Consider the following 26990-nt stretch of genomic DNA (forward strand, 5'->3'; position numbering starts at 1 on the left):
CTCATGCTCCTAGGATGTGGGGGTGAACACCCTAGAATGTTACAGACCTCCTAGGATGAGACATTCTTTCAATATGCCACCAACTATATACTTCTACACACAAATGATTACATGCAGCATTCTACCATATGCCAACTTATATCATTAAAAGATTATACTGACTACTAAGTACAATTTTCCTATTAACACGTGTTCTTTTTCAAAGATGGCCTCTTTAATATTCACACCTAGAAGCCACCAGGTATAACCACAGTCTGGTACTGGTGCCAGCAAGTAGAGCCACTGGAGTACAAGAACCTAGCATTGGGTTAATAAGGTTATGCGGCCTTGCTCAGGGGTATTTTAGCAGTGGTTGTTAAGTAAAGTGACAATATTATTAATTCAATTTGGTTGCCAGTATGTTCCCAGCAGTAATAGAAAGATTCAAACTGGTGACCCTAGTTCTCTATAGAACCAGAGTAGGAATAACCCAGAAAAGTCGCCTTATGTCATAAGTCTGTTTTAGTGAGAATGATAACAACATTATAAAACGGAGTGCTGATGCAGTTAGAAGCTGAACAGCATAGGACATGGACACAGTTATGACATATTTAACACAGTAATGTCATTACAGTATGAAGTGCATAAATAAAGTTCATCTGCTTAATTTATTTTGAGATTTTACCTCCTGCACCAATGCTCATGATAAGGAATACAGCTTACTAGTTCAACACTGATACCGGGTCAGCATGCACAGGTAGCCATGGTGTTGGTATGGTATCACAATTAGAAACAGCTGAATTGCTGTAACGCAAGTTTAAGTAGTTGTTATTTGATTTGCTTCTATAGCATGTGCACAAAGTTCCACAATGATTTGGTATAATTACCGGCTTAATCCAGAGTGCCATAAACAATTACGATCACCTTCTCTGCCTCATCCCACCAGAGTACTTCAGTAAATGGTATGCTAATCTGCATTACGTATACAGCAGGCCAAGGGAAACGATAAGTACAATTAGGTTTGCCTGCCATTACGCATTTGAAGCTTAACTGTGCAGAGGCACACATATAGAAGTACAGTTACCTCATATATTTTAATGTCTCAGGGAATATTAATACCAATACAATGACTGAATCCTGTATAGGAGGTAATATTAACAACTGTAACACTGTTGCTTTATCTTTTTTTTTTCTTAATATTGAATGATAACAAACATTTGGGAAAAGTGAAATATTGGAATATGAAATATTATATTTAATTTAAACTTGCATTTGAAAAATAAATACAGCTTAATTTCACCTGTTTGCTCATAAGATGCCCACCTGGAGACAACACTGCAGTGAATGCAATGCTAAATCAGTGAAGTACTCTTTGAACATTAGATAACATAGTTCATCACTCACTTTTATAGAAGCACAAACACACACACACACAGAATTTTTTTTGAGAAGCTGAATTCACTAAGCTCACAGAAACTCTTAAGAAGCTCCTCACAAATTATGACTTGGGAGTTTTGTTTTACTGTTAGTGTATAAAAGCTTTTACCTCTGAAATGCCAATATGAGTGGCAGGCCTTCTACTGCAGCTGACCATTCTTCAAAACAAAGCGCACGCACACGCGCACACACACACACACACACCTCTGCCTTTATTTCTCCTCAGTCGCTCAATTTTCACATCCCCCTTTACTGGGTCCCTTGACAGTTTAAGTGTTTGTTATTATCCAGGCTTTGAGTGTGTGTCCTGTCTCCCTCTCAGCTTTGTAGCCTGGGGTTTCTGTGTCTGTAATAAGACCTTTGTGTCTATTTCACATTCACAAAGGTCACTGAGACTTTAGAGAATTAAATACGTCACAATTATTACTCTGAGTTTAGATTGTAGCGATTTGAAAATATTATGTAAAGGAAGAAAAAAAACCAGAGAAATAATAAATAATAAATTTTCATTCAGTAGCACAACAAAGAGAACAAATCTTTAGAAAACTGAGCCCAGCTTTGAAAGAAGCACTAATGCATGCTGCAGGCAAGTAAACGCACCAGGACAATAAAAACTGCAGAGTCAGCCATTCCTCTGCCAAAAGCGAGAGTTGAGGCGGTGGTACAGCATGCGTTTGGCATGGTTTTATTCATCTCTATGACAGCAGGGCTACACAAAAACTACTAAGCTGAATTTCATTAAACTTGGTAGAAAGGTGACGAAGAGTAAAAGGAAAGAATGCATTCATTCATGTGCGGATCAAGATCATTTTGCTCTGGTCAGGGGAAGCATGTAGTTCTTTCTGAGTATCCTTGTACAGTCATTTTTATTTTATCTGTCTCATTGATGCTGAGAGAAGCTTGCTCAATAAATAATGTTTAGGTATTTCAAATCTGTTAATTAGTCATTAGTTACAGTAACAGATATGCAATCAAATGTGAGTAACAACAAATCATGATAAATTAGTTACTTCCTTATTATTAATGGATCATTCCCTAATGTGGGAATGGTCTGGGAATATGCAGAGGGCACCCTTGGAAAAGTTCAAGCATGTGCAGTTCAAAGTGCAGGAGGTATCTGCATGCATTCTCATGTCATGTTTTGCTACCATGAAAGAAAAGTACAGAGAAAGACCAGAACAGAGACATCAAACAAGGTTTTAGTGAGAAAACGCTGCTTCAGAGGATGTCAGGTTTGGACAGCCGAGTCTTCGAGCAACTTAAAGAAGTCCAGATGCTTTTTTTTTTTCAAGCTCCTTAGACCACGATGACCTGGATGTCTGAGAACTTTCACAGATTTACTGTATTGTCATTTAAATGTAAAAATATGAAGAAAAAAAAATAACTTGAATGCGGCATGTCTCTTTTAATTTTATACATTAACATTTTCAGAGATTCTTATCATCAAGATAATGTCGTTATAATAAAAACCCTGGCCAATGACCTTTTCTTCCACATTGAAAGAAGAAACTAAAACTAATAAAAAGAGCCAAAGCTTTTATAAATGACACACATTTTCTTAACTGTTTGTCCAATTCTAGGTTTTGGAGCCTATCATAGGTGCACGAGCTCATCACCTTGACCATCAACTGACATTTAAACCTATCTTCAATTTAGAACCACTAATTAAACTGACAGCAGCTCACTGGTGGATTCAAACCGTTCATCTTTTTGCTGCAAAGCATCAATGTTAACCACTACACCACAGTGTCAACCACAATGGTATCAGATTCCTAGGTTTCATTACCATTTATTCTATTTTTCTTTACAAGGGCTAACGAACAGCAAGTGCATTTTAAACAAGTTGAGCATCATGCGGTTTGTCCACATATTGCAGCTGCCTTTCTCACAGTTGGCCTCTTGTTGGCCTGCACGTGTTTCCCTCTTCACCTCTTGTTATTATTCTCTGGCTTTTCTGAGACTCCTCCGTCAGAAAGGATTGCCCTGCCTCTCAGAGCACTTCTTCCTCACTTGATTATTTCCTTGAGCGTTGACCTTTCCTTACGTGTTTGTGCTCACTCTTACCTCTGTTTGACCCAAATTTTTTCTTTTATATTCCATGCGTTCACATGTGCCCATACACATTTGAAAGTAAAATCTCAGCCCACACAAATATATCAACAACAGTGATCACAAAACGGTGTATAACTGAACACAGTAGTGCAATTTTTAACCAGGTCTTCCCATTAACACCTGACCTGTCCAAAGGTTCAGTCAATGAGCTCGTCAATAGCTTCAATGCTAACATGTTAAATGTAATGGACACTATTGCTCCCATTAAGGTGAAGGTTATCTCTGGAAGGAAAAAGTCTCCATGGAGAAACTCCACACTGGTGAAAAAAGAAAAAAGAGAGTGTAGGAAAGCTGAGCGCAGATGGAGAAAAACAAACCTCCAGGTTCATTATGACATTTATAAAGAGAAACTTCACAATTATAATTTACAACTGAGGAATGCAAGGAGGTCCTACTTCTCTGACATCATCACTAAAAACAGCCATAATGCTCGGGTCTTATTTTCTACAGTTGACAGGCTAACAAACCCTCCTGTGTCAGTGGCAGCTGAACTTCATTCGACCATGGCCTGCAATGACTTTGCCAAATTCTTCACTGAAAAAATCCAAAAAATTAGACAAGCAATTGGTACATCAACAGCAGATCCAGGATATGTACTGTGTCCACCAAAAAACTGTTTAAACACCATGAAACAGTTTCAACCTATTAACAGCAAAGACCTGGAGGACATCTTAGGTCAACTGAACTCCTCCTCCTGCTGTTTAGATGTCCTGCCAACAAGTTTTTTCAAAAAGGTCTCAAAGACTTTAGAGTCAGACCTGTTACAGATCGTCAACTTTTCTTTATTATCAGGTGTGTTTCCAGAATCACTAAAAACTGCTGTAATCAAACCTATACTGAAAAAGGACAATCTTGACAAGACACAAATGAACAACTACAGGCCGATCTCAAATCTCCCGTTTTTAAGTAAGATCATTGAAAAAGCAGTTTCTCAACAGCTCAGTTACTTCTTAAAACAGAATAATTGCTACGATGCCTTCCAGTCAGGTTTTAGACAGAACCACAGCACTGAAACTGCTCTGACCAAAGTGTTTAGTGACATATCTCTGAATACAGACAGTGGAAAAATGTCAGTCCTAGTTTTACTGGATCTCAGTGCAGCATTTGATACAGTTGACCACAACATATTACTCAAACGACTGGAGAACTGGGCAGGTCTCTCAGGAACTGTACTAAACTGGTTCAAAACATACTTAGAAAACAGGAAATACTTTGTATCAATAGGTAACTTCACATCTGAGCAGACAAGTATCACATGTGGAGTTCCCCAAGGTTCCATCTTGGGACCCCTTCTGTTTAACATCTACATGCTCCCACTGGCACAGATTATAAACAACAACAAAATAAACTATCACAGCTATGCAGATGACACACAAATATATATCACAATGTCACCAGGAGACCGAGGCCCTGTACAGGCTCTTGGTAAATGCATTGAGGAAATCAATGACTGGTTTCTCCAGCTAAACAAAAACAAAACTGAGGTAATAGTCTTTGGCGCCAAAGAAAAACGATTACAGGTCACCAGAGAACTTCAATCTATACATCTAAAAACCACAAACCAGGCGAGAAATTTGGGTGTAGTGATGGATGCAGACGTAAACTTAGAAAAACACATTAAGACAATAACAAAGTCAGCTTACTATCACCTCAAGAATATATCAAGGATAAAAGATCTGATGTCTCAACAGGACCTGGAAAAACTAGTCCATGCATTCATCTTTAGTAGGCTTGATTACTGTAACAGCATCTTTACAGGTCTACCTAAAAAATCAGTCAGACAACTACAGCTCATTCAGAACTCTGCTGCTCGAGTCCTCACTAAGACCAAAAAAGTGGACCACATCAGTCCAGCTCTGAGGTCCTTACACTGGCTGCCTGTCCGTCAGAGGATAGACTTTAAAGTTCTGATGCTGGCCTATAAAGCTCTGAATGGTTTAGGACCAAAATACATCAATGACCTCCTGACCCAGTATGAACCTTCCAGATCCCTCAGGTCATCTGGATCCGGTCTTTTATCAGTTCCCAGAGTCAGAACCAGACATGGAGAAGCTGCATTCAGCTTTTATGCTCCTTATATCTGGAACAAACTCCCAGAAAGCCTCAGATCAGCTGAAACACTCAGTTTATTTAAATCCAGGTTGAAGACTCACCTATTCTCAGCTGCATTTGAATAAAGCACCAAATCCACACTTTAAGCTTAAATTTCAAAACTTACATTTAACTACTGATTTTATCTACTGTTCTGATTTTATCTGTTTTGATTTTATATACTGTTTTGTTTGTTTGTTTGTTTGTTAATTAGTTAGTTAGTTTATTTGCTTGTTTTAATCAATTTTAAATCATGCTTTTTATTTGTTCTTGTTTCTAATGTCTCTGTAAAGCACTTTGAATCACCTTGTTGTTGAATTGTGCTATACAAATAAACTTGCCTTGCCTTGCCTTGCCTTACACACACACACATACGCACACACAAACGGCCAAAGCAACAGTATGGACTTGCTGTCAGCCCTGTGGCCCAGCAGACTTTAGACAAAATGGCCTTAGGAGCCTTGCACCTCCGTCCAACCATGACATGTTTCAGATTGTCTCTTAAATCTCCTCTGACAGATGGATAGATGTACTACTGCAGCTGTGCCAGTATGAAATCAATCCCTTAAGGAGTCCTGCGAAGGAGTCAGGTCTATGATGGAGGAATATTAGTGAACTTTTAGAGCAGACTTGGTCGTTATTAAACAAGCAAAAATGAAAAAAATAAATAAATTGTACTTTTATTACAGGCTGGGCTTTAAGGGCTATAGAGAAACGGACAGTATAGGACAATATGATAGAAACTATTTAAACTATTTATGACATAATTCGTCATACAGTGTATGATGTTCTGCAGGTCTGATTTATAACGTCATGCACACAGTATGTGTGGCAGTAGAATATGCGCTTCATTCACACAGGCAGGTTTTAAGCACAGATGGTGGGTTTAAAAAGTAGTCGCCTGAGACGCTGCTCTGTGTTAACAAGTCATTTTTGCTACAGGGTATGATCTCATCTGGTCTGCACGACACGCACACACACAAATGTGCAGCAGCATGTCAACCAGCCGCTGCTCAGATTAAAATATCTGAGAGCATCTGACACAGCTCTATCAGTCTCTCTATCAAAGCCACTCAACCTCTCTCTCTCTCTCGTTTGTATTGGGTTTATAGTGGTACATGACAGGACTTTCTCTCTCTTTGTAACACCATTTCTTTCTCCTAAGCACATTCTTCATCCATCACTCCCTTTCTTTGTTGTCATTTCTCTCTGCTTCCAACTCTCTACTTCTCTCAAATTCCATCTTTTCATGGTTGGAAGTGCGTGGAATTAGTCTAAGAAGATTGGTAAATTAAGAGGTGTTATCTTAGGAGAGGCCAACTTTGATTGAGGCATAAGCTATATTTTTTTTAAAATGACTGGAGAAAAAAAAGTTGGCTTGGATTGCTGTGGGGGCTTCTTTGAACGCTGAGAATAGTAAAGCTAACTGTGCATTTTGAGCTGTGCTTTGAGATGCAAAGCTGGGAGTTTGAACCTTTTCAACTGAAAGACAAAATTCACATCAGAAATGAAGGCCACTTACATAATTTAGAAAGAATGTACAGTACTGTACAGCGTTATGTAAGCTATCAAGGCTGTTTTAGTACATTAATTAATTAATCCTTCAACAATCCTTAAGATTAAAGGAAACTTGAAAGCATTGTAAAGTCCATTAGTGAATAATAGCTTATGCATCTGGGTCCTCTTTTGATGACTCATGTAGTTGTGATTTAAAAAATAAAATGTGACTTTGCTAATAAAAAAGCAAAAACCATATCAGATTTAATGATAACCATGTTCCAGGAAGTGTGAAAGAGTCTCAGATGTTCAAGCTTTATTTTTGGACATCATGCATTGTGAATAGGACCCCAGGGTCAGAGCTGCACAGTAATGTCCTGTGGGAAACAAACTCTGATATGTACTGTACCATTGTGTACCTCAACACTGTAAAAAATTGTTTGGCTACCAAGATTATTGGTGACTGCCATTACATTCTACTCGACTCCCTGCAACTTTGTCGTCTCTAAAACTCAGGTTGCAGGGTCACTGTTGTGACACAGTATAAGAGATACAGTCTAACGCAGGTGGATGTGAACACGATGGCACTTCCAGGTAGCAGCAGTGCTGAAGTCTTATACATCTTACGTTAAATTTGTTTTAGCTATGGTCTTTGTCTGGAGTTGAGTTGAGATTTTCATTTGCACCTCGTATAACCCCACAGTTTCATCAAATTAATTTTGATTCAGGTTGATTTTGAATTGTTATGCCCTGTTACACCTGTCCTCTCCATTATAGGACTGTGCAGCATTTGCATGGTGTTCTTGATGGGCAGCAAGCAATAGTTTTATAATGTGTTTATAAAATGTTCAGCTGAACATCTTGACACAAATCGCCCAGGTAAGGAAATCCCACAAAGTTGATTATGTTCACATGGACATTGCGTTTTCAGCAGGAGAAACTGCAACGGACTGACTAACAATGGCTCTGACAGCCCATTGTTAGTCAGCGGTGCTAGTTTTGACCATTATGCAAACGAGTGTTTATAAGGTTTGGGAAACCCGCAGTGAGCTGAGATGAAGTCAGAATCAACTTTCTGGATGTTCAGCTGAACATTAAAGGATGCGTCCTTCATTTTTGTATGTTTTGGAAAAAGTATGTAATGAAAATATCCAAAACAAGGGCTGTCTTGCATTATGACCCCTTGAACAATCATTTAATTCAGTCTCCTTGAACCAGCTGCTTTGAATGTTAACTGTTCACACTGCTATTATTCACTGCAGTCCTATATGTGCCTCCTATGTAGTCAGCCTCCTTCACCTATTAGTAAGATAGAAAATGTGTTATCATCCATTCTGAACATTGATAAACAAAAAGCAACCCAGACTATAGACGACTCCATGCAGACGTGTGAAATGTAGAAATCTGAGATTTGAAAGTGTATTTTAACACAAACTGTGTTCTCTTCTTTAACCTGATCAAAGTGGTTTCGGTGCTAGTCAAACCAAAAGCAAAAAAACTCAGTACAAACTTTAAATTCAACACGAGACAGGAGGGTCAGGCCTCCAAGTTAAAACTCTTCTGCTTTTACATGAGTACCAGCCTGCTGTATAATAAGACCTCAGGGCCTCGTGTAAACACTTGGCCAATGAGGTGGATTTAGAAGGATGTTCCACACTAGCGGTAAAATGATATTTGGTCAATACTTTAAGAGCTGTTTGTTCTTCTAATCTCTCTCTAACTACTGCCACACAGCTCTCACTACATAACTACATACAGCTCTACCTCACTCAGTCAGGATGTCTTTTAGTAAAAGTATTTCAACATGTAAATTTCAGTTATTTTGATGAGCTCATCTTTACCTGTGGAAGGGAATAAAGTCCGACTGATGACAAAAACAAAACAGCGAAAATCCCCTTTGGTTTGTTTCAAGCTAAGTAGGGCACAGAGAGAGTGCATAACATGTGAGTGTTTCTAAGTATATATTCTTTATGCTTTCTACTGGGCCTATTATAAGCCCGGTATTTCATTTTGTGCAGTGCACAAATTTAAAATTTAAATTTAGTTTAGCGATATTTTCTTCACCCGTCTTTCATCCACAGCTGACCTGAATTGCTTTTTAAAGGGATTCTTACCTTCCTCTTATGTAGCACCATTTAGAGTAGAATTTAATTTTGCATTAGAGAGCTTGAAAAGGGTTTGTGATGCTTCATGCACATCTATAAATCCCATTTTAATGTTGTGTATACAGAATTTAGTGGAATACAAATAGACTACTGAGTTTATGATCCCTACTTTAAAGCTGAACATGGAGAATAAACATTCCTACGTAGACTTCATATTCAGCAATCTCATAAACTACGAATGCAATGTCAATTATTGTTTTTGGATTGTAGGTGAGCCTCTGCTCATTGAGTTCTATCAGATGTTTAGACACAGCTTATAGAAGCAAATAAGGTATTGATTTAAGCATTTTTGCCAATTTGTCCTGATGGTTTAAAATACTTCATTGGAAAAAAGACTGAAAAAAGCTAAATTAAAAAATGAGTAATTTCATCATAAATTCACTAAAAAACTTCACCAGAACTTCAGATTTGTCCGATAGCAATTGCAAGGGAAAATATACAACCTGACCCCAGTAAGTAAGACACAAGATGACACAGAATGAAAAGGAGCTAGGGTGGAGATGGGTTGCAAAGTAGCTTGCATCTGCAGGTAGGCAGGCATGTTACAGGTACTAAGCTTGACTTGGAGAAATGACAGACTTATAAAATGCTAAAGTGTACCTTATTAAAAACATCTTACCAAGGAAAGCAGAAGGTGATACTGTGCCGTTACTGCGCGAAACCATGACACTGATGCCAGTCTCCACAAATGGAACCGAAAACTCAACAACCTCTGACCTCTCTTCATTAATGGTGAGTGAGCCGATGGCCATGTCTGCCCTGTTGGACACCACCTGTAAAACAGGAGATCTGAAGTTAAACACAAAGAGCTATAAAACATTATATACAAGGTAAAAAGAACCAAGAAAAAACAGATTCACTCAAAGCTGATTCAATTTAAAAAAAAATAATGTTTACATTTTTGTTGTATACAGATAAAAAGGAATAGACAGAAACAACAATTTCTCATAGTCATTGTGCAGGAGAAATGCCATAACTTGGTTCTGTGTAGACCTATCATTTCAGATCAGCATGTTGTGTCTATTTATATGAGCAACACTATAACAAACAAAGTGCTTTTAATGACTTTCACAGCTACTACACACCAAGAAAACCTGATTTAAGCTGATGTCCTGTGGCAAATCTGAAAGAAGTCCAAACCCTGGAGGAAAGAAACTGTGTTGGCACACAAACAACACCTGTCACTTTCCAGTCACTACCAACTTGTGACTGCTGAGGATAGAAACAAAGATCAATTTGTAAACTGACAGTTTTTGCTTTCCGCCCAGCTTTCTATTCACCACAACAGACCAGAATAGCATCCTCACCAGCTTGTTGTTTTCCTAATTCACTCTCCCCTCACTTGTGAATAAGATTACAGGATACTTCAACTCCTCTAGTTGGGGGCAGCGACTCATCTCTAACCTGCAGTGGATACTCTATCATTTTACTTTTAAGAACAATGGCCTCAGATTTGGAACTGCTAATGCTTTGCACTCAGTTGCAAACCAAGCTGCAGGTCACCCAGAGAGAACCACATCATCTGCAAAAAGCAGAGCTCCTGAGACAACCAAGTCTGACACCCTCCATCCCCTGACTACTGCTAGAAATTTTGTCCATAAAAATTATGAATAGAATTCTTGAAATGATCGTTCCCGGTGGAGACCGAAAACCCACCAGGAAGAATCTTGACTTTTCCTGGCAAGATCCAACCTCTCACTCTCATCAGAAAATAAGAAAGCAACAAGATGAACAGACTCTATAGGCAGTTATAGCACATAAATTTTACCTCATGCAATGCTCACTTTATCATGTAGGTTTTCCAGCCAAGCACTGGACAGTCACATTAACAGGTGGAATTTTCTTGATCGCTTCTTGGATTAGTTCTTGGAATGTAGCCAGACCAGCTCTTCTTCTTCTGGCAAATGTGTATTTTCAAAAAGCACTAACCAAAATATACCTCTTTGGTCTCAATGGTTGGCAGTTGGTAGGATAGAGCTACAATGTTATGCTCTATAACTATCTATAACTAAAACACCTTGAACAAACAGCATAGGGATCCTTTTGCCATGACTTGCAACATGAAGCTGTGCTGTGGTCCTCCTCACAGCTCCTCAGGCAGCTGTAAACGAGGCTCAGGCGGACAGAAGGTGACGAAGTCAGGGGATTCACAGCCCTGTTGGTGTTTCGCCTGGCAGGAAGCAGAGGTTACTTGACTGCAGCAGAGGGACTGTGGAGGTTAGAGGAGCTGGCTGCTGACCAGAAGTTCATTAGTCAGGTCTGGCCTGGCACCAAAAGTCTGTGAAAGACAAAAGGCTCTGCAGTCTCTCAGCAGACACAACGGAGATGCTTTTCATCAGGCTCATAAAGTAGCCTCTAAAATGTTCTTCCTCCTTATTTGTTACACAGTTATCAACTGTGAGAAAAAAGCATTGTATGAACTATTTGCATGTACAGCCATTTTTAATCAGTCTTCCATTTTCAAAGGCTGAAAAGTAATTGGACAATTGACTGAAAAGTTGTTCCATCATTTTTCCATGAAGGATTCTCAACTTCTACTATACCACTAATCACCAACTAGGCATTGCTGAAATAATTAAAAATCCTTTGTATTTGGTCTTTTAACTTTTTGCAAGAAACATTAAAAGACCAAATACTGAGCGTTTAACTGGCTGCTTCTGACACTCCCACTTTCGTTAGTGCAGCAACATTCCTCTAATTAGGATTTTAATTTGTTTTAACCTCCTGCAACTGGACAACTTCAGTCACAGTTTAGCAGCTCATTTCCTGGCTGGTGCTGCAAGAGAGGCCAGTGGAACGGTCGGGTTTTAGGTTGGCAAAGGGACCAACATGAAAAACTATTTCATCTTTTTATACTTAGATTAATAATGTTGATATTTACATACAATAAACTCCAATCCATTGATTGTTTTTTTTTAACCTAGTAACTTTAACTTTATTGCATTATAATAATCAGTGTTGTTTCAGGAGACTGTGTTGGTAATAGATGATTATCTCCCATGTAAAATGGCATCTTACAGTTACCTCCAGTTTTGTTACTGATGTTGTTCAGATATGTCTGTAATGCAATCACTAATGATTAAATATGGTAAATTACACCTATAAAGATGGTGAAAGATGATAACTGCTACAGACGCAGCAAATCAGCAGCTGCAATAATGAAAGTTTGTGTGATACAGTTAAATCTGATTGATGCAGAGTGTTACATCTTTATTTTTTATTTCTGTTCCTTTTTCACTCCCACATCCACCCTGTTAAAGATTTATGTGTAGATAATCAGTAAAATACTGGCAGCAATGCTGCCGGTGGGTTAGCATTACAGTTCTCCAACTGTTCTCCTATCTCATGCTACTCAAATGATATCATGCTCTGAATTACAGTGCACAGCTGTATTCCTTCACTTTTTCCCCTCTGTTTGCTTATGAACAACACATTTATATTATATAGCTGTCTTTTCTTACAATTCTACTTAAAAACGTTGTATTTTTTAACTGAAGTCAGTTACAACCCAGCAAGCTCAGATGGCAACATAACAACAACTGCCAGCTATTACTCATCAGTTACCATGTACTGTTATCTCTTGCCAATTTTTTTGAAAAACATTGCTGGACATTATTGGACAGTCCTCAAAATAAAGTCCAAAGTCAGCTTAATACATGGTGGGTTCAGTTATTTGAGATACAGCCAATACTTTTAACATCGAGAGTGTAATGGTATTCAAAATGTATTGCTGAGCGCAAATATACCCCAGGAAGCATATTGGTGTAAGTATTTGACAGTTTTTTTACAGCACTATCTTACAGTCTACTATTTGGAGTAAAATCTGCAGATACACTTGATCACAATGATGTTGACTGACTATTCAAATAAATAAAATGTAATGAATTCAAGTGTTTATAACTGTCGCACTGGAATTACTCTGTCTCTTCTCTTTTTTGCTACTTTATACTTATTGGTTAATAGATAAACCTCACAGCCACATTGTGTTCTTCAAAGAAGCACAGATGAGAGTGACCGAAAAGAAAAGAAAAACTCTATGTTCATGCCCTTTATTGCCTATGATATACATACTGAGCAAGTCAACACTCTCTGCATGAGATCAATCAACCTTCTTCTAATAAATCCAGCCAGAAACTGTTCAACCACTAAAGTTTTTTTATTGGAAAAATAGTTTGTGAAGCCTCTGGAGACCATAAACTTCTCTAAGAGTCTGATAACTCACAGGTTTCGCACTTTTCATAACCGGTCATTAGTTGCTTCTCTGCTTGTCAAACTCAATCATTCCATGGTAATTACCCCACTTAATTCAACTTGTTAATTTCAAGATTTTTGAATACAGCGAGGTCTGAAAGCAACACCTGTGACACTTCTCTTTAGGAAGTGCTTCACTGCTGCAAGCTGCGAACAAAAATGATTATACTAGGGTGATTCACTGTAAAGGGTGAAGAAAAAAAAATAACTTTAAGAATGTAGGAAATGACTGGCTGATTGAAGGCATTCAGAGAAGAAGGTCATAATATAGGTTCTGATAGAAATGATGAAAAATAGGAAAAACTGCCCAACTATAAAGTCTTTCACTTGAGAAGCAAGGTCACTGAGGTTTCAGAATCAGAATCAGAATCAGAATACTTTATTGATCCCTGGGGGAAATTATTTTTTGTTACAGTGCTCCATTTTAAACCAACATTAAGACAAGACAGACAATACGCTAACTAAGAATAGTACAATATATACATATATATACATACATACATACGTCACTCATAGATAAATAGTTGGAAAAGAAACATGTGTAGTTGTAGCAGCAAACAGTGTGTTAAGTGGATGCGTTGTACAGGGAGATGGCCACAGGCAGGAATGATTTCCTGTGTCGTTCAGTGGTGCTTTTCGGTAATCTCAGTCTCTCACTGAACGAGCTCCTGTGACTGACCAACATGTCATGGAGTGGGTGGGAGGTGTTATCCAACATTGTCTTTATCTTGGTTTGCTGGTTTGCTTGGTTTGCTGATGTCTGAGGGATTATACGCATTTGTCTTGGTGATATGTAACTTTGACAGGATATGATAGTTGGTTGGAATAGGATGAAATAGCAGCACAGAGGAGGAAAAGGACAAACAAATAAAAACAGTGCACTGCTGCATATTTTCAACAGAAGTGCATATGACAGGTAAAGTAAAAGAAAAAAAAAAAAGAGGGTTCATGTGGGCGGAGCTGTCCCTGTGCACATGTGTTTGTCTGCTGCGATAATTAGGCAGCTTAATGAGTTACTTAGCAAAGCTGAGCAAGAGGCAGCTGTAATGCAAGAAAGAAGGCCACCTGCATCTCTGAGGCCTATCTGAGAATGAAGCACAGCATACACAGTCTGTCCTCACAATGTGATCACATAATAATAATATTTAGTCAGGACCAGTAGACTCCACGTTGCATATTTAAAAATTATGCTTACAGGATATCCAAAGCATTGCAGAGTAATCCAATGGTCAATAGGCCTTCAGTGTCTCAAGAAGACACCATGAGTAGGTTTGACCATGGTAAACAAAGGTAGGGGCAAATTACTTTGGAAGCTCAGGAGTGTCAAACATTAATCATTGTTGAGAAGGATTCAGTGCACCACCATACAAATGAGACCCAACAAACCACAAAGCATTGCAGTAGTTTGAGGTCGCCCATCAAGGAGGTGCCACGGACTCTGCACTCGCCTGATCTCCATCCCATCGAACGATTACTGGAAAATGTGGAAAGCCAAATAGTCCTGGCAATGCACAAATGTTTTTGGAACGTTGTCAAATGGGATAACATGTTACAAGGTACTGCACAGACTTGTGGAGCTCATGCCAAGTCGAGTAAATGCTTATGCAAAACGACATGCAATCTTCAACCTTAGCCACCAGAAACGTATGACTTTTTCCAAAACTGTCTTCATTTGTATGAAATAAAACTGCCCTCACAAAGTCCACACACACAAATACACATAGACTGTGATAATTTGCATTCCCATGTTTAACTCCATGTTAAACCAACTTCATTAATCCAGCCGCCGCAGGGGGGACTGGCATCACAGAAACACCATGGTATCTGCCAAGACACACATGGTCATGTACAAGCAATCTCACAGTCTGCATTGTCTCTCTCTCTCTCTCTCGCTCTCTCTCTCTCACACTCACACTTACACACACACTTCTCCAGCACTAATCTTTCTGACAGACTCCCTCCATATTTCCTCGCTCCGTCTTCGATTCAGGTCCAATCCTCTCTCTCAATGGGTCACGTTTTAAAAGGTTTGAAGCAGGATAAAAAGAATTTCACAGGAGCCCTCGAATCAAAGCCCTTTTTGTAAACACAACAAAAGAAAGAAAAACAGAGTAGGAAAAATGATAGCAGCACTCTGTACTGGGAAAACGGAGAATTAAAAACATAACTACAACATCTTACTGAGACACACAAAAAAGGGTCATGGTGTGTTTGTGAGCCGGGCTGCGAAATTTTAGAACACACTCCCAGAGGAAATGCTGTGTGCAAGCTGGATCTTTTTGCTACTGAGCACACATTTTTATAAACTTCCACTTTATCTCTCCCACATGCTGCTATTTGCATTCTGTCAGAGAGTGACAAGAGTTAGATACAAGTTATTTACTTGTGCGTTAAATACAAACACCCTTGGACAGAACATAAATAGCTTTGCTAAGGAAAAGAACTGATGGCAAAAATGTAGTACAAATTTATACTTTTCTTTTTTCATGCAAGAGTTAAACAAAACAAAATATTATGCTTTGTTTTAAACAAATAAGGGATCAAATTTATTCATTTCAACAAGGAGAAACCAAGCACACAGCTGTCACTCAGAAAACTCGGGTTCTTATGCTTATGAAACAACATATAAAACTCCTAAATTATCACGATGAAGATTATTGACTCAGTATCATGCCTACTATTACAGGTAGCAGTGTGGTCCTAACCTGAATAAGAGACTGGACAAATGAGTGGATAAATGCATAGATGGGCCAGCCTATTCTAGTGTCTATCACTGTGTAATTTTAGTCAACACCCTGTAATCAGAAGCATGTCATCTATATGCTGGTTGAGTCAGTCCTCTGCTTAGACCATAAAAACCTCGGTGTCTCCTAAATGTAGAGATGTTTACAACAGCAGTGCCTGTTTCCTGTTGTCCTGCTAGGCTGGCTCCACCTTTTACACAGATGTCGAACCAACATTGTGAAAAGATCTCCTGCCGACTTAACGGCAGCGCAACATTGTCCACATCCCCCCCGGTCCTACAAATAACAGGCAGCATACAAGAGGTTTCGAAGGCTTACCTCTCCTACCATGCCGTTCCACTCCCCGTCAATGTTTTTCCCATGCCTCCCATTTGTCACCAGGTAAAGGTCATAGGTGAAGCCTACAATCTTGGCGAGGCGCTTTAGTACATCGATGCAGAACCCTTTACAGCAGTGCTTCATGGGTCTAACACCATCCACCACCAAACTGAGGAGATGATGAGAGAAAGGTGACATAGTTAAAACACTCTCTTAAAAACATGTTGTAAGTTTGTTTTTCAGGTCACTTTGATCTAAACAAGGTTCTTTTCTGTTAAAGAAATTGAAAATGAAAGAAGTGAGGTTCTTGGGGAGTGAGAAAATGAGCATATGTTCTCCCCCTGAGGTGCTCATAACGGAGGAAGAACTAAAAGCTGAGGAAGGCGAGGAAGGTGTGAATTATTATCGAGGGACTGTGAGTGGATCGATACTGACAGTTTGGCTGTTGTGTAAGGGGAAGCAACGCTCGACAGGTCAGACAGTTCAGGAGGAAAAAGTGTTGCGTTATTAAAATGGAAATAAACTCATTTTTTTCTAATTTAAGGAAACAAATTTCCTGCAAAGACCTTCAAATGTCTCCCTTCTCCCTTGCTTCATACAGCAAACACTTTACCAAAGCACCATGCACATCTATATGGACATATGGGAATCCAAGTACATTTAGATGACTATCAGTCAAGTGGCTTCTGTGCCCTCCATCAGCTCTTTACAGCTTGTGGCCATTTGATGGTCCTTCAGTCACTTAGCTATGGCCCCCTCTTGGCTCTGTTCTCTAACAATGCAGAATGTGCATTTGGCAGTCTTAACTGACAAAACAAGGTCAAACCCACAAGATTGAAATATTTAACTCCTCTTTACGTTTGTATAGATTATAACATTATTATTAAAGAAACTGTTAAAATATGTTTGTGAAATCTAAATGGTTTTGTTTGTTTATTTTTTTAGAAAGTCAGTATTTGGTATGATTGTCTTTACTCTTCAACTCTTCCTGAGCTCTTTTAGGCAAACTTTCACATAATTGCTTTGTTCAGGAATTGTTCTTCAGGCTTCTGGAAGGACATTTAAAGCTCTTCTTTGGACACTGCTAATGTTTGTCCTGTTATCTGTCAAAATGACCCTACATTGCTTCAATAAGGTTGAGATCCAGGCTCTAGGGCAGGGATGTCCACCTCCAGGCCTCGAGGGCCAGTGTCCTGCAGGTTTTAGACATCACCCTGGGTCAACGGACCTGAATCAAATGATTAGTTCATTACAGGCCTCTGGAGAACTTCAAGACATGTTGAGGAGGTCATTTAGCCATTTAAATCAGCTGTGTTGGATCAAGCACACATCTAAAACCTGCAGGACACCGGCCCTTGAGGCCTGGAGGTGGACATCCCTGCTCTAGGGAGACCATTCAATGGCTCATAGTGTGTGTTTTTCTATACAGGTATGTGTTTGAAGCACTGGCAGTCATTTTGGCATCATCGTCATACTGAAAAATCAAGCTGTGGCCAATCAGATGCCTTCCAGATGGCCCTGCATGGCGGATCAAAATCTGCTGGCACTTTTCTGCATTTATAACTCCATCAATTTTTACAAGATCCCCAAAACCACTGACTGAAATGTAGCTCCAAACTATAATTGAGCCTCCGTGTGTTTTGATCTTGGCTGTAGACACTCAGAGTTGTATCTCTCTCCTAACTTCCTCCAAAACAAATTGACAATTTGAACTGAAACTTTTTTTGTCAGTAATTTTGTGTCAGCATTCCTCACCCTTGCTTATGAATGGCTTCTTGACAATCACCCTTCCATTTCTGATTAGGCTACTATGTGAATCATGTCGAGATGCATTTCTTAGGTCCTGTCTCAGATCTTTGTTGAATCTTTCTTCCCTATTTCTTAAACACATGACATTCAGGCACTGTTCATCTGCTGTATATTTTCTGTGCTGTGTGATTCATTGGTCAGTGTTCCTCTGGTCAAGTACAATGACTGAATATCTACAGCTCTGTTGCTCAAGATCCTTTTACAGTACAGTTCATTTTTTGTGCATGTTATTTTTCAAGGCATTTTACAGGAGCGATGTGACACTGAAAAAGGACAAGTAACGTGTTGAGAAAAATACAGTTGCATTTTAGTGCCTGCTTGTGCTCAGGTATTTTTTGTGTGTTTATTTTAAAAACTGAGCAAACAACTGTGACCTTGGTGGTGATCACAGGAGAAAATGAAAGGAAAAACAACTTCGCAAACACAGTGCAGCAGATCAAGGGTGCTGTGACAGGTGAAGAAAAACGATAGCAAATCAGCCAAACAGAAAATGCTTATATGTGTAATTAAAAAAAGAAAAATGAGAGTAAGAAGCAAGTATAGAAATGCATATAATGGAAAGTAATAAAAAGAAGTGGGTTGATTAGTAAAGGATGTGGAGCAGGGAAATTATTTTACTGCTATTGTTAAATAATCATCATTATTACCATTGCATTAATAATATAATCTGGAGTTTATATTGCATTCAGGGGTTTAACAGTGTGTGTCTTTCAGAAAGGCTAAAAGTCACAGGCTGACAGGAAACAGGCTTGCAGAGAGTTTGCAGAAGCAGGAAGTTATTTTGAGCAGCAGGCTAAGACGAGGCTTTAACAATGTAACAGATAGCTTTAAGATGGCCTTAAGATGTTTATGATGATGTTAATTTTGTATTTTAGATGCAGTTATAACTATTGTGTACACAATGCATATCTGTGCTTATTTGAGTTGATGTTCAGGTTCTTTAAAGGTCTTAAGCTTCACTGACGTGACTGTTCAGGTGATACATGCTGAGGGAAAACTAGAACATAGAAGGAATTGCAATACATGCTTACAAAACACTTATATCAGGTCATTTTATATTAAGGTTTTAGTAGAGGTTCTTGGTTAAAACATTTATTTAGTAGAGGACATATACATAGTCTCAGTTAGGTTGTAACACATAAGGATGAGCCTCTGTTCTGGTAAAAGGTCAGAAGTGCAACAGGTGAATTGAGAAAGAGCATTTGAGGACGAGACACAGACAGTTAGTAGGTGAAGAGGTGACACAGAGAGCATGTGAGGTCAACACACACACACACATGAGTTAGATTTATTTAGAGGAGAGATTAGTCATGTCTCGGCAAGAAAGAGGAACAATTCACTTTAAGACAAGAACGGAAAGTACCAGCCATGAAAATAGAAGATGATCTTCTGGGTTAAAAGTCATTGTGGTGTTGATCTGATCTATGTATAAAATGTATCTGTGACGCATGAAGGGGCGTCAGTAAATCAAACCCTGATGCTATAAAATATCTGTTCATGCTTTGATTAAGTTGAAGACTACTGGCTGTCGGCGTACAGAGTTGTCTTCCCACACGTGTGTAGTCATTAAAATCATTGTTTGACCAAGAGCTTCTGGACCAAGGGTGGTTTGTACTCTCCCTCCTCAATTTTGAACCTTAACAAGGAGCAAACTTGACTCTCAGCCAAAATAATTGATGGAGGATGAACTTGTTATCTCTCTGTTGGCCAAGTCATATACTGGCAGGAAGGAAGCTTATCTGGGATAGACAAGGGGTGCAGAACACGAACACACACACACACACACACACACACACACACACACACACACACACACACACTTAGAGACATGCCCAATTTCTGCAGGACAAGAAAAGATTAACCTGGCTTTACTTTGCTTCTTCCATCATACTTCTATTAAAAAGCTATAAGAAATCCATGTTTCTTTCAACACGTTTTAATCTGATGTCAACTAACTTCATACATATACACACACAGAGAGACAGAGACACAAATGTATTTTCTCAAATTCAGCCAAAATAATTCAGCTGTTTTCTATTCTTTAATCTACTGGTCGCAGAAGGTAAGCCTTTCTTTAAACCTTTTTCTGTATGTACACTCCACCTGGAAACGATAACGATTTACTGTCCTGTACTTTGATGTGTGGCCAGACAGCTCAATTTTACAATGGATTAAGGCAAAGGTCCTTGTGGTTTCAGGATGGTCTTTATCTAACAACTTTTTGAAACTTCTTTCCCACTCTCTACTACCGTTTGCCAGCTGATAAGAGCTCAGAGAAAATAACACAAGGAGAAAACACATATTATGTACTGAAGCACCTCTTGTTGTAACAATCTTGATGTATTTGCTGATAGAAAATTGGGGTATCTAGTCTTCTGTTTTTTTCAGCTTATGGCCAAACAACAGGTCATCTTGCGTTGCCACCTATTTCAAATTGTTACAAAAACATATTGCAACTCTATTTCTATTTGTTTTCATAGCAATTACTTTGTTTTTCATATTTTTGCGTATACCTATGGTGGTTCTTGGAGGTCAAACAAGAACAAGAGCCAGCAAATGGGGAAAAAAAAACATCAAAAGCTAAAAATAAATAAATAAACGGATAAACAAAAGGACTCAGTAAACACAACAGAAGTGAGTTTGAGGAGAAAATAATATGATGGGGAAAAAACTAACTGCAAACATATATCATCAGTATTATTTGAATTATGCAAAAAGAACAGAATATTCTTGCATTTTTTTTCTCGCTCACAACACCAACAAACATTCTTTGAAGTGCAATCTGTTGCATGTTTCAGCTTCTGCAGCTGTTTTGTGATGCTGTTGTCTTTTTAACTTCTATTTTTTGTATGCTTTTGCAATATTTTCCTATTTGCTGATGTTGTTGTAAGTTGCAGTGCACCTGACGTCTCAGGGCCACCGTACATCCCATATATGATCTCTCTCTGTGAGCCAAACCAAAGGTTTCACCCCTGCAGTGATGAAGACAGACGTGCACATTTTCAGGCTAAAGATGGATTTTTGGATGCTATGAATAACCATTTAATTTGTGGAGTTTTTAGAAGTGTTTTTTAGTTGTGTTTATTGTTTAGAAGATTGCTTTTCTGTACATAAATCATATGAACTAAAATACCATCTCAACCAGTTTTTATACATGCATGAAACCCAAACATTTTGACATTACCAGCTAGAGCAGCGTATGAGAATGTAAATGACAGATTGTACATGAAATGGTGTTTAACTGAGCAATTATGCATGTCTTGTTCATACCCATGAGAGAACAGCACATTACATTTTTTAACAAAATCACAGTGATCTGATGTTTCCTCATTCCTAGCTACCAGTAGGAAAACTGAGCCCAGAGTCGTATGTATTCCCTCTACTTGTGAGGAATGGCAATTCCAAATGTTCTCCTGATCTCATGTGGAGTTGATGTGTGGAAACAGCTAGACACTTGAATAATTGAATATTTTTTTGCAATGCAATGAATGGATTATTTGATGTTTTCACTTCTCTGTTCGTCCATCCAGGGGTGGTGGCTGTGAATTACCTGGAGTTAACGGGCATGCGGCAGGGTACAGAGTCCCGGATGCAGGAGCCAGTGCCTGGGTCAGCAGGTTCCACTATGACAAAGGGCCTCTCCTCCAATGTGACCACTCGAAGATGTTGGGAGTCATCCAGGGGCTTCAAGAAAGAGCCATAGCGAGACCAGGGGTGATACCGTAGTCGCAGGTGTCCATTCTCCCACCAGCCAACCTGTAGAGCATTCAAACCCACAATCAGCTAATTTCAGGACATGTAGCTGCAAACATCTGGTCACTTCTATATTTGTATATTGGTTTAAAATATAGTGCAATATAATTAGAAAATGTTTAAGTTCCTTGTTCACGTCATCTCTAAGACTGAGACTGGGTGCCTTATGTTGAAAACTCATTTCAAGCACCTGGTATAGAATAGAATAGAATAGAATAGAATAGAATAGCCTTTATTGTCATTGTACAGAGTACAACGAAATTGGAGTGCCACTCCCTTGGTGCAAGTTTCAATAATAAATATAAATGTAAAATATAAAAAGTACAAAAAAAACAATCGTAAGTACTCAAACAATAGTATGTACAATATATACAGGATAGCAGCATTAATATAATGACAGTATGAATAGCAGCATAATATAATGACAGTGACGGTATGGAATAGGTTCAATTGTTTTTGTGCTTATTTACTACGGTGATAGCTCTGGGAAAGAAGCTATCCCTGAATCTGTTTGTCCTGGTTTTATGTGACCTGTACCGTCGGCCTGACGGTAATAGTTCAAACAGTTGGTTGCTGGGGTGAGAGTGGTCCTTGATGATATTGCCAGCTCTGCTGAGGTACCGAAAGTTTGCAGTGACCTCCAGGCTGGGCAGAGAGCAGCCAGTGATCTTCTGGGCTGTGTTGATGACCCTCTGCAGTACTTTCCTGTCCGCAGCTGAGCACCCTGCATACCATGTTGTTATGCCGTACGTTAGGATGCTCTCTATGGTGGCTCTGTAAAATGTCACCAGCAGCCTCTCCTCCAGGTTGTTCCTCCTGAGCACTCTCAGAAAGTGGAGACGCTGCTGGGCCTTTTTAACCACCGCTGTAGTATTTGCAGTCCAGGAGAGGTCATCAGATATCTGCACGCCCAGAAACCTCATGGAGTGTACCCTCTCCACACAGCTCCCATGAATGTAAAGTGGGGCCGGGTCTGCTCTGCCCTTCCTGAAGTCCAAGATGAGTTCTTTAGTTTTCGTGGTGTTCAGTTGGAGGTTGTTAACTGAACACCACTCAGTCAGTCTGTTGACCTCATCTCTGTAGTCCGACTCATCCCCCCTTGAGATGAGTCCAACCACTGTGGTGTCATCCGCGAACTTTATGATGGTGTTTGAGAGATGGGTAGGGGAGCAGTCGGATGTGTAGAGTGTAAACAGGAGGGGACTCAAAACACATCCTTGTGGAGACCCGGTGCTGAGTGTGATGGTGCTGGACCGGTGGGGGCCGAGTCTGACAGACTGTGGTCTATTTGTCAGGAAGTCCTTGATCCAGAGGCAGATGGGGGTGGAGAGTCCCAGGTGAGACAGTTTCTGGACCAGGATCTCCGGGATGATATGATTGAATGCTGAGCTGAAGTCCAGAAAGAGCATTCTCACATAGCTTCCTCGGTGCTCCAGGTGACTCAGCGCAGTGTGGAGCGCTATGGTGATAGCGTCCTCGGTGGAACGATTTGTCCTGTAGGCAAATTGGTGGGGGTCCAGAGTGGGAGGCAGACCGGCCCTGATGTGCTGACAGACCAGTCTCTCAAAGCACTTCATCACTACAGGCGTAATTATAAAGACGCTGCTACAGCTAATGACAAAAACTGAGAGTTCAAGCTTGGACTGATTGAGAAAAGCTTTGCCTTCCAGGTTTGCTCCTTCTTTGCCAGCATTAGTGCTGACCCCGCATCAAATGAGCCTCTTCATCTCATGCTTTATTTTACCACAGTGTCTCTGGTAAACAAGTGTTTTAACAGATGCATGAAACTATATATTTTTAGACATAAGTTGTAATGGCCGCTGTTTTCTTTGTGAGTATTTATTACACGGCGTGCTGCGGGGAAAAGCCTGTTCTAACGTTTGAGTCTAAGGTTTATTTTTTAGCACCTGGCGGCTCTTTTTTAATTCTCATCCGTAAATAATCTGCTCTTTCACGTGATTCAGTTTATTTTGAAAAGTCTCAACAGGATCTTGAGCTTTATTGTGAAAGGTTTATGTGGAACATAAACAAGCGGACACGCGATGGTGTTTTTGTCGTTGTTGCTAACCACAACACATAAAAACAGGCGCTTGTCCGTCCATAGTGTGGTTATATTAAATATAAGAGAAAGAGAGAACTTCAAAATTAATATAGCCACTACAGTGACCATCAAAACGATGAAAAAATATTGCTGTAAACAGTTTATTTTGTGACACCACGAAACAAACGACAGCATAAAATGAAACGATAGACGTTTTTATATTGTCATCCGATATATATCGTTATATATCGAACAGCCCTAATCCATTGAGTGTGTGAGCCCAGTGTCTATATTTTAAATGCAGCATTTCAAATAAAAAATAATATTTCAAATCAGATAATTTATAAACAAAGACAAAGTTAGTTCATTTTGTCAATAACGGGCCTTTTATCACAAACCAAAAATGTTATCTGTGTCTCTGATTTGAATTTCTGTACCCTTTCCATAGAGAAACACTTTTTTTTTTCTCTTTTTTATTCTCCTTGGAAGTTTTACAAAAGCTACAGCTTGTATCAATGTCTAAATTGAATTTGCTTTGAAGATAATCTTTAGAAGGATAAATTCTGTGTATTAATTTATAAGAAATATCTTTAATTTTGTTGGTAATTAAAAACTGATTAGGGAGTCTCCAAACTTCGTTCCAGAAAAAAATGGCATCTGGTAGCGTGGTTATGGTACTCTGAAATAAAGATCTGATAGATTTATTGTTGTCTTTAGATTGCTTAGAAAAGCAAATCTTGCCAACAAAAGTTTGTATGGGAGATGCCAACGGCCTGTGGAATGAAGTGATATTAGGTTGATTCTTAAACAGCATACAAACCCCTGATGGTATTGAGCCAAATACTTTTGTATAATCATGACGATTTATAGCTAAATTAAACAAAATTCTTCATAGGAGAAAAGCGTACCATTTGAATCAAATAATTGGTTGACTAAAATAATGTTATTCCTAAACCAACTATCTAAGAAGAGAGATTTTCTTTTAAATAAAACATCCTTGTTATTCCAGATATAATAACTGTGTGGACTAAAGTTATGCTTGTAAATAAGAGTCCATGCTAAAAAAAAGCTTGGCGATGAAAAGCAGAGATTTTTATAGGGATTTTATCAATATCAATATCAAAATTACAAAATTTTAAATTTAAAAAAATAATATTTCAAATCAGATCATTTATAAACAAAGACAAAGTTAGTTCATTTCGTCAATAACAGGCCTTTTATCACAAACCAAAAATGTTATCTGTGTCTTTGATTTGAATTTCTGAACCCTTTCCATAGAGAAACACTTGAAAAACCTGCACTTACACCATATCAGTAGTTGGTACATTGCTCCAGCCCTCATTGGGTCCTCTTATATTATGTGCACTTATAACACCATCACATACAGTTGCCATTGTGACTATGCCCTGCTCAACTTCATCGCCTCCTCATCGCTGTTTGAGACACCTTTTTCATAACATAACACTTCAGACATTTCTTCAGACAATGTCTACCAGTCACTGCACCCAAAATGCTTTGCAGGATCGATCATCATACAGAACATTGATTTTCGACCCTTCTCTTGTCAATAATTTGACAATAATCCCACCACTTCTTACAAAGGCTTTTAAAATCAATATTTAGAATATTTGATTTTCTTTATATTTTTACTTCTGCTTACTCTCACACACACAAACACACACAGACACAGCTCATTGTAACACTGCGTGTCTTCTGTTTACTATAAAACAAACCACTGCTGCTGCAGCTGCGAAGATAATACACATCACTATCTGAGCACCTTTTCATTCAAAGACCAAACACTCAAACGCTCAGTGATGAGAGTAGCAATTGCAAAGATTGTTTCAGGCCAACTCACTGTTACAACAGTCGGTTTTTACTAAGTAGCAAAGCACATTCAATTACAAGACTATAAATATTCTTAAAATAAGAGCTGCCTATGAGTTTACATCAATATGAGTAAATATGGCAATAAATAAATGAGGTTTTAGTTCATTTGTGGAAGTTATTTTTGACTCTTTGGTCCTACCATCAGTTTTATTATTGTTTATATTTTTGGTTAAATGGTCACTGTCCTGAATTCTGTTCCTTTTCCAAGTGATCTTTCTCAGTCATGTAAACTTCCAAACTTCTTAAAAAAAAGTCATCTGCTAGCGTTGGTTAAAACCCCTACTCCAATGTTTTAAAGAGGCAGATGTAGATGGATTCTTCACACAAAGACAAAAATCCTTCTAACAAAAACGGTAAGAATACATGCAACCTTTTTTTCAACAGTGGCCTCAAAACCACTATTAAGTGATGTCTGGCTGTATTTTACTCTGCTGGTCTGTTATGTGTGCACAACAGCTGCAAATTGTAGTAATCAAGCTGTCCAAGCAAAACCTCTCATAAAGCTGCAGAGACAATTCTAAAAGCATTATAAATTATGGTGTCAACATCATGAAGCTTGAGTAAAGAGTGATTTAATTATATATATTCTGATACACAGAGATCAAAACAAGACATCAAGGTGGGAGCATTCAGTCTCTAGATCCGGCTATAAAAAGTCTGTGTGTATATCTGACTCAAACAGGAGTTGCTGTATTTTAAATTCTCATTAAATATGAAAAAAGGCTTTTGGTAAGAACAGGTAAGTATTGATGAGCAGAGACGTGGAGACTTTGAAAAGTTCTGAGGCTGTGGCCTTGAGATTTTAAAGGGGAACAATGGCACAAAAAAAATCTGTGAACTCCAAAACTGTAGAGTTGTTGTTGTTTTTAAACTTAGATAAAATCATACCTACATTGCAGCTTT

The 26990-nt window shown here is 38.8% G+C and overlaps 1 protein-coding gene across 1 annotated transcript in view; it reads right to left on the reverse strand.

Annotated features, from left to right (window-relative positions):
* grin2da (glutamate receptor, ionotropic, N-methyl D-aspartate 2D, a) overlaps positions 1-26990 on the reverse strand; it is a 282945-nt gene that overhangs the window by 64095 nt on the left and 191860 nt on the right. The window contains exons 8-10 of the mRNA XM_085446989.1: positions 21954-22159; positions 16595-16763; positions 9901-10054 (exon numbers count right to left, since the gene is read on the reverse strand). Of these exons, the coding sequence (XP_085303115.1) occupies positions 9901-10054; positions 16595-16763; positions 21954-22159 (529 nt within the window). The remainder of the gene's footprint in view (positions 1-9900; positions 10055-16594; positions 16764-21953; positions 22160-26990) is intronic.

This window comes from Copadichromis virginalis, linkage group LG22 (assembly GCF_057382275.1).
Source record: "Copadichromis virginalis isolate Kocher_CV1m ecotype Utaka linkage group LG22, C_Virginalis_male_GT1.1, whole genome shotgun sequence".
In the NCBI taxonomy this organism is placed as follows: domain Eukaryota; kingdom Metazoa; phylum Chordata; class Actinopteri; order Cichliformes; family Cichlidae; genus Copadichromis; species Copadichromis virginalis.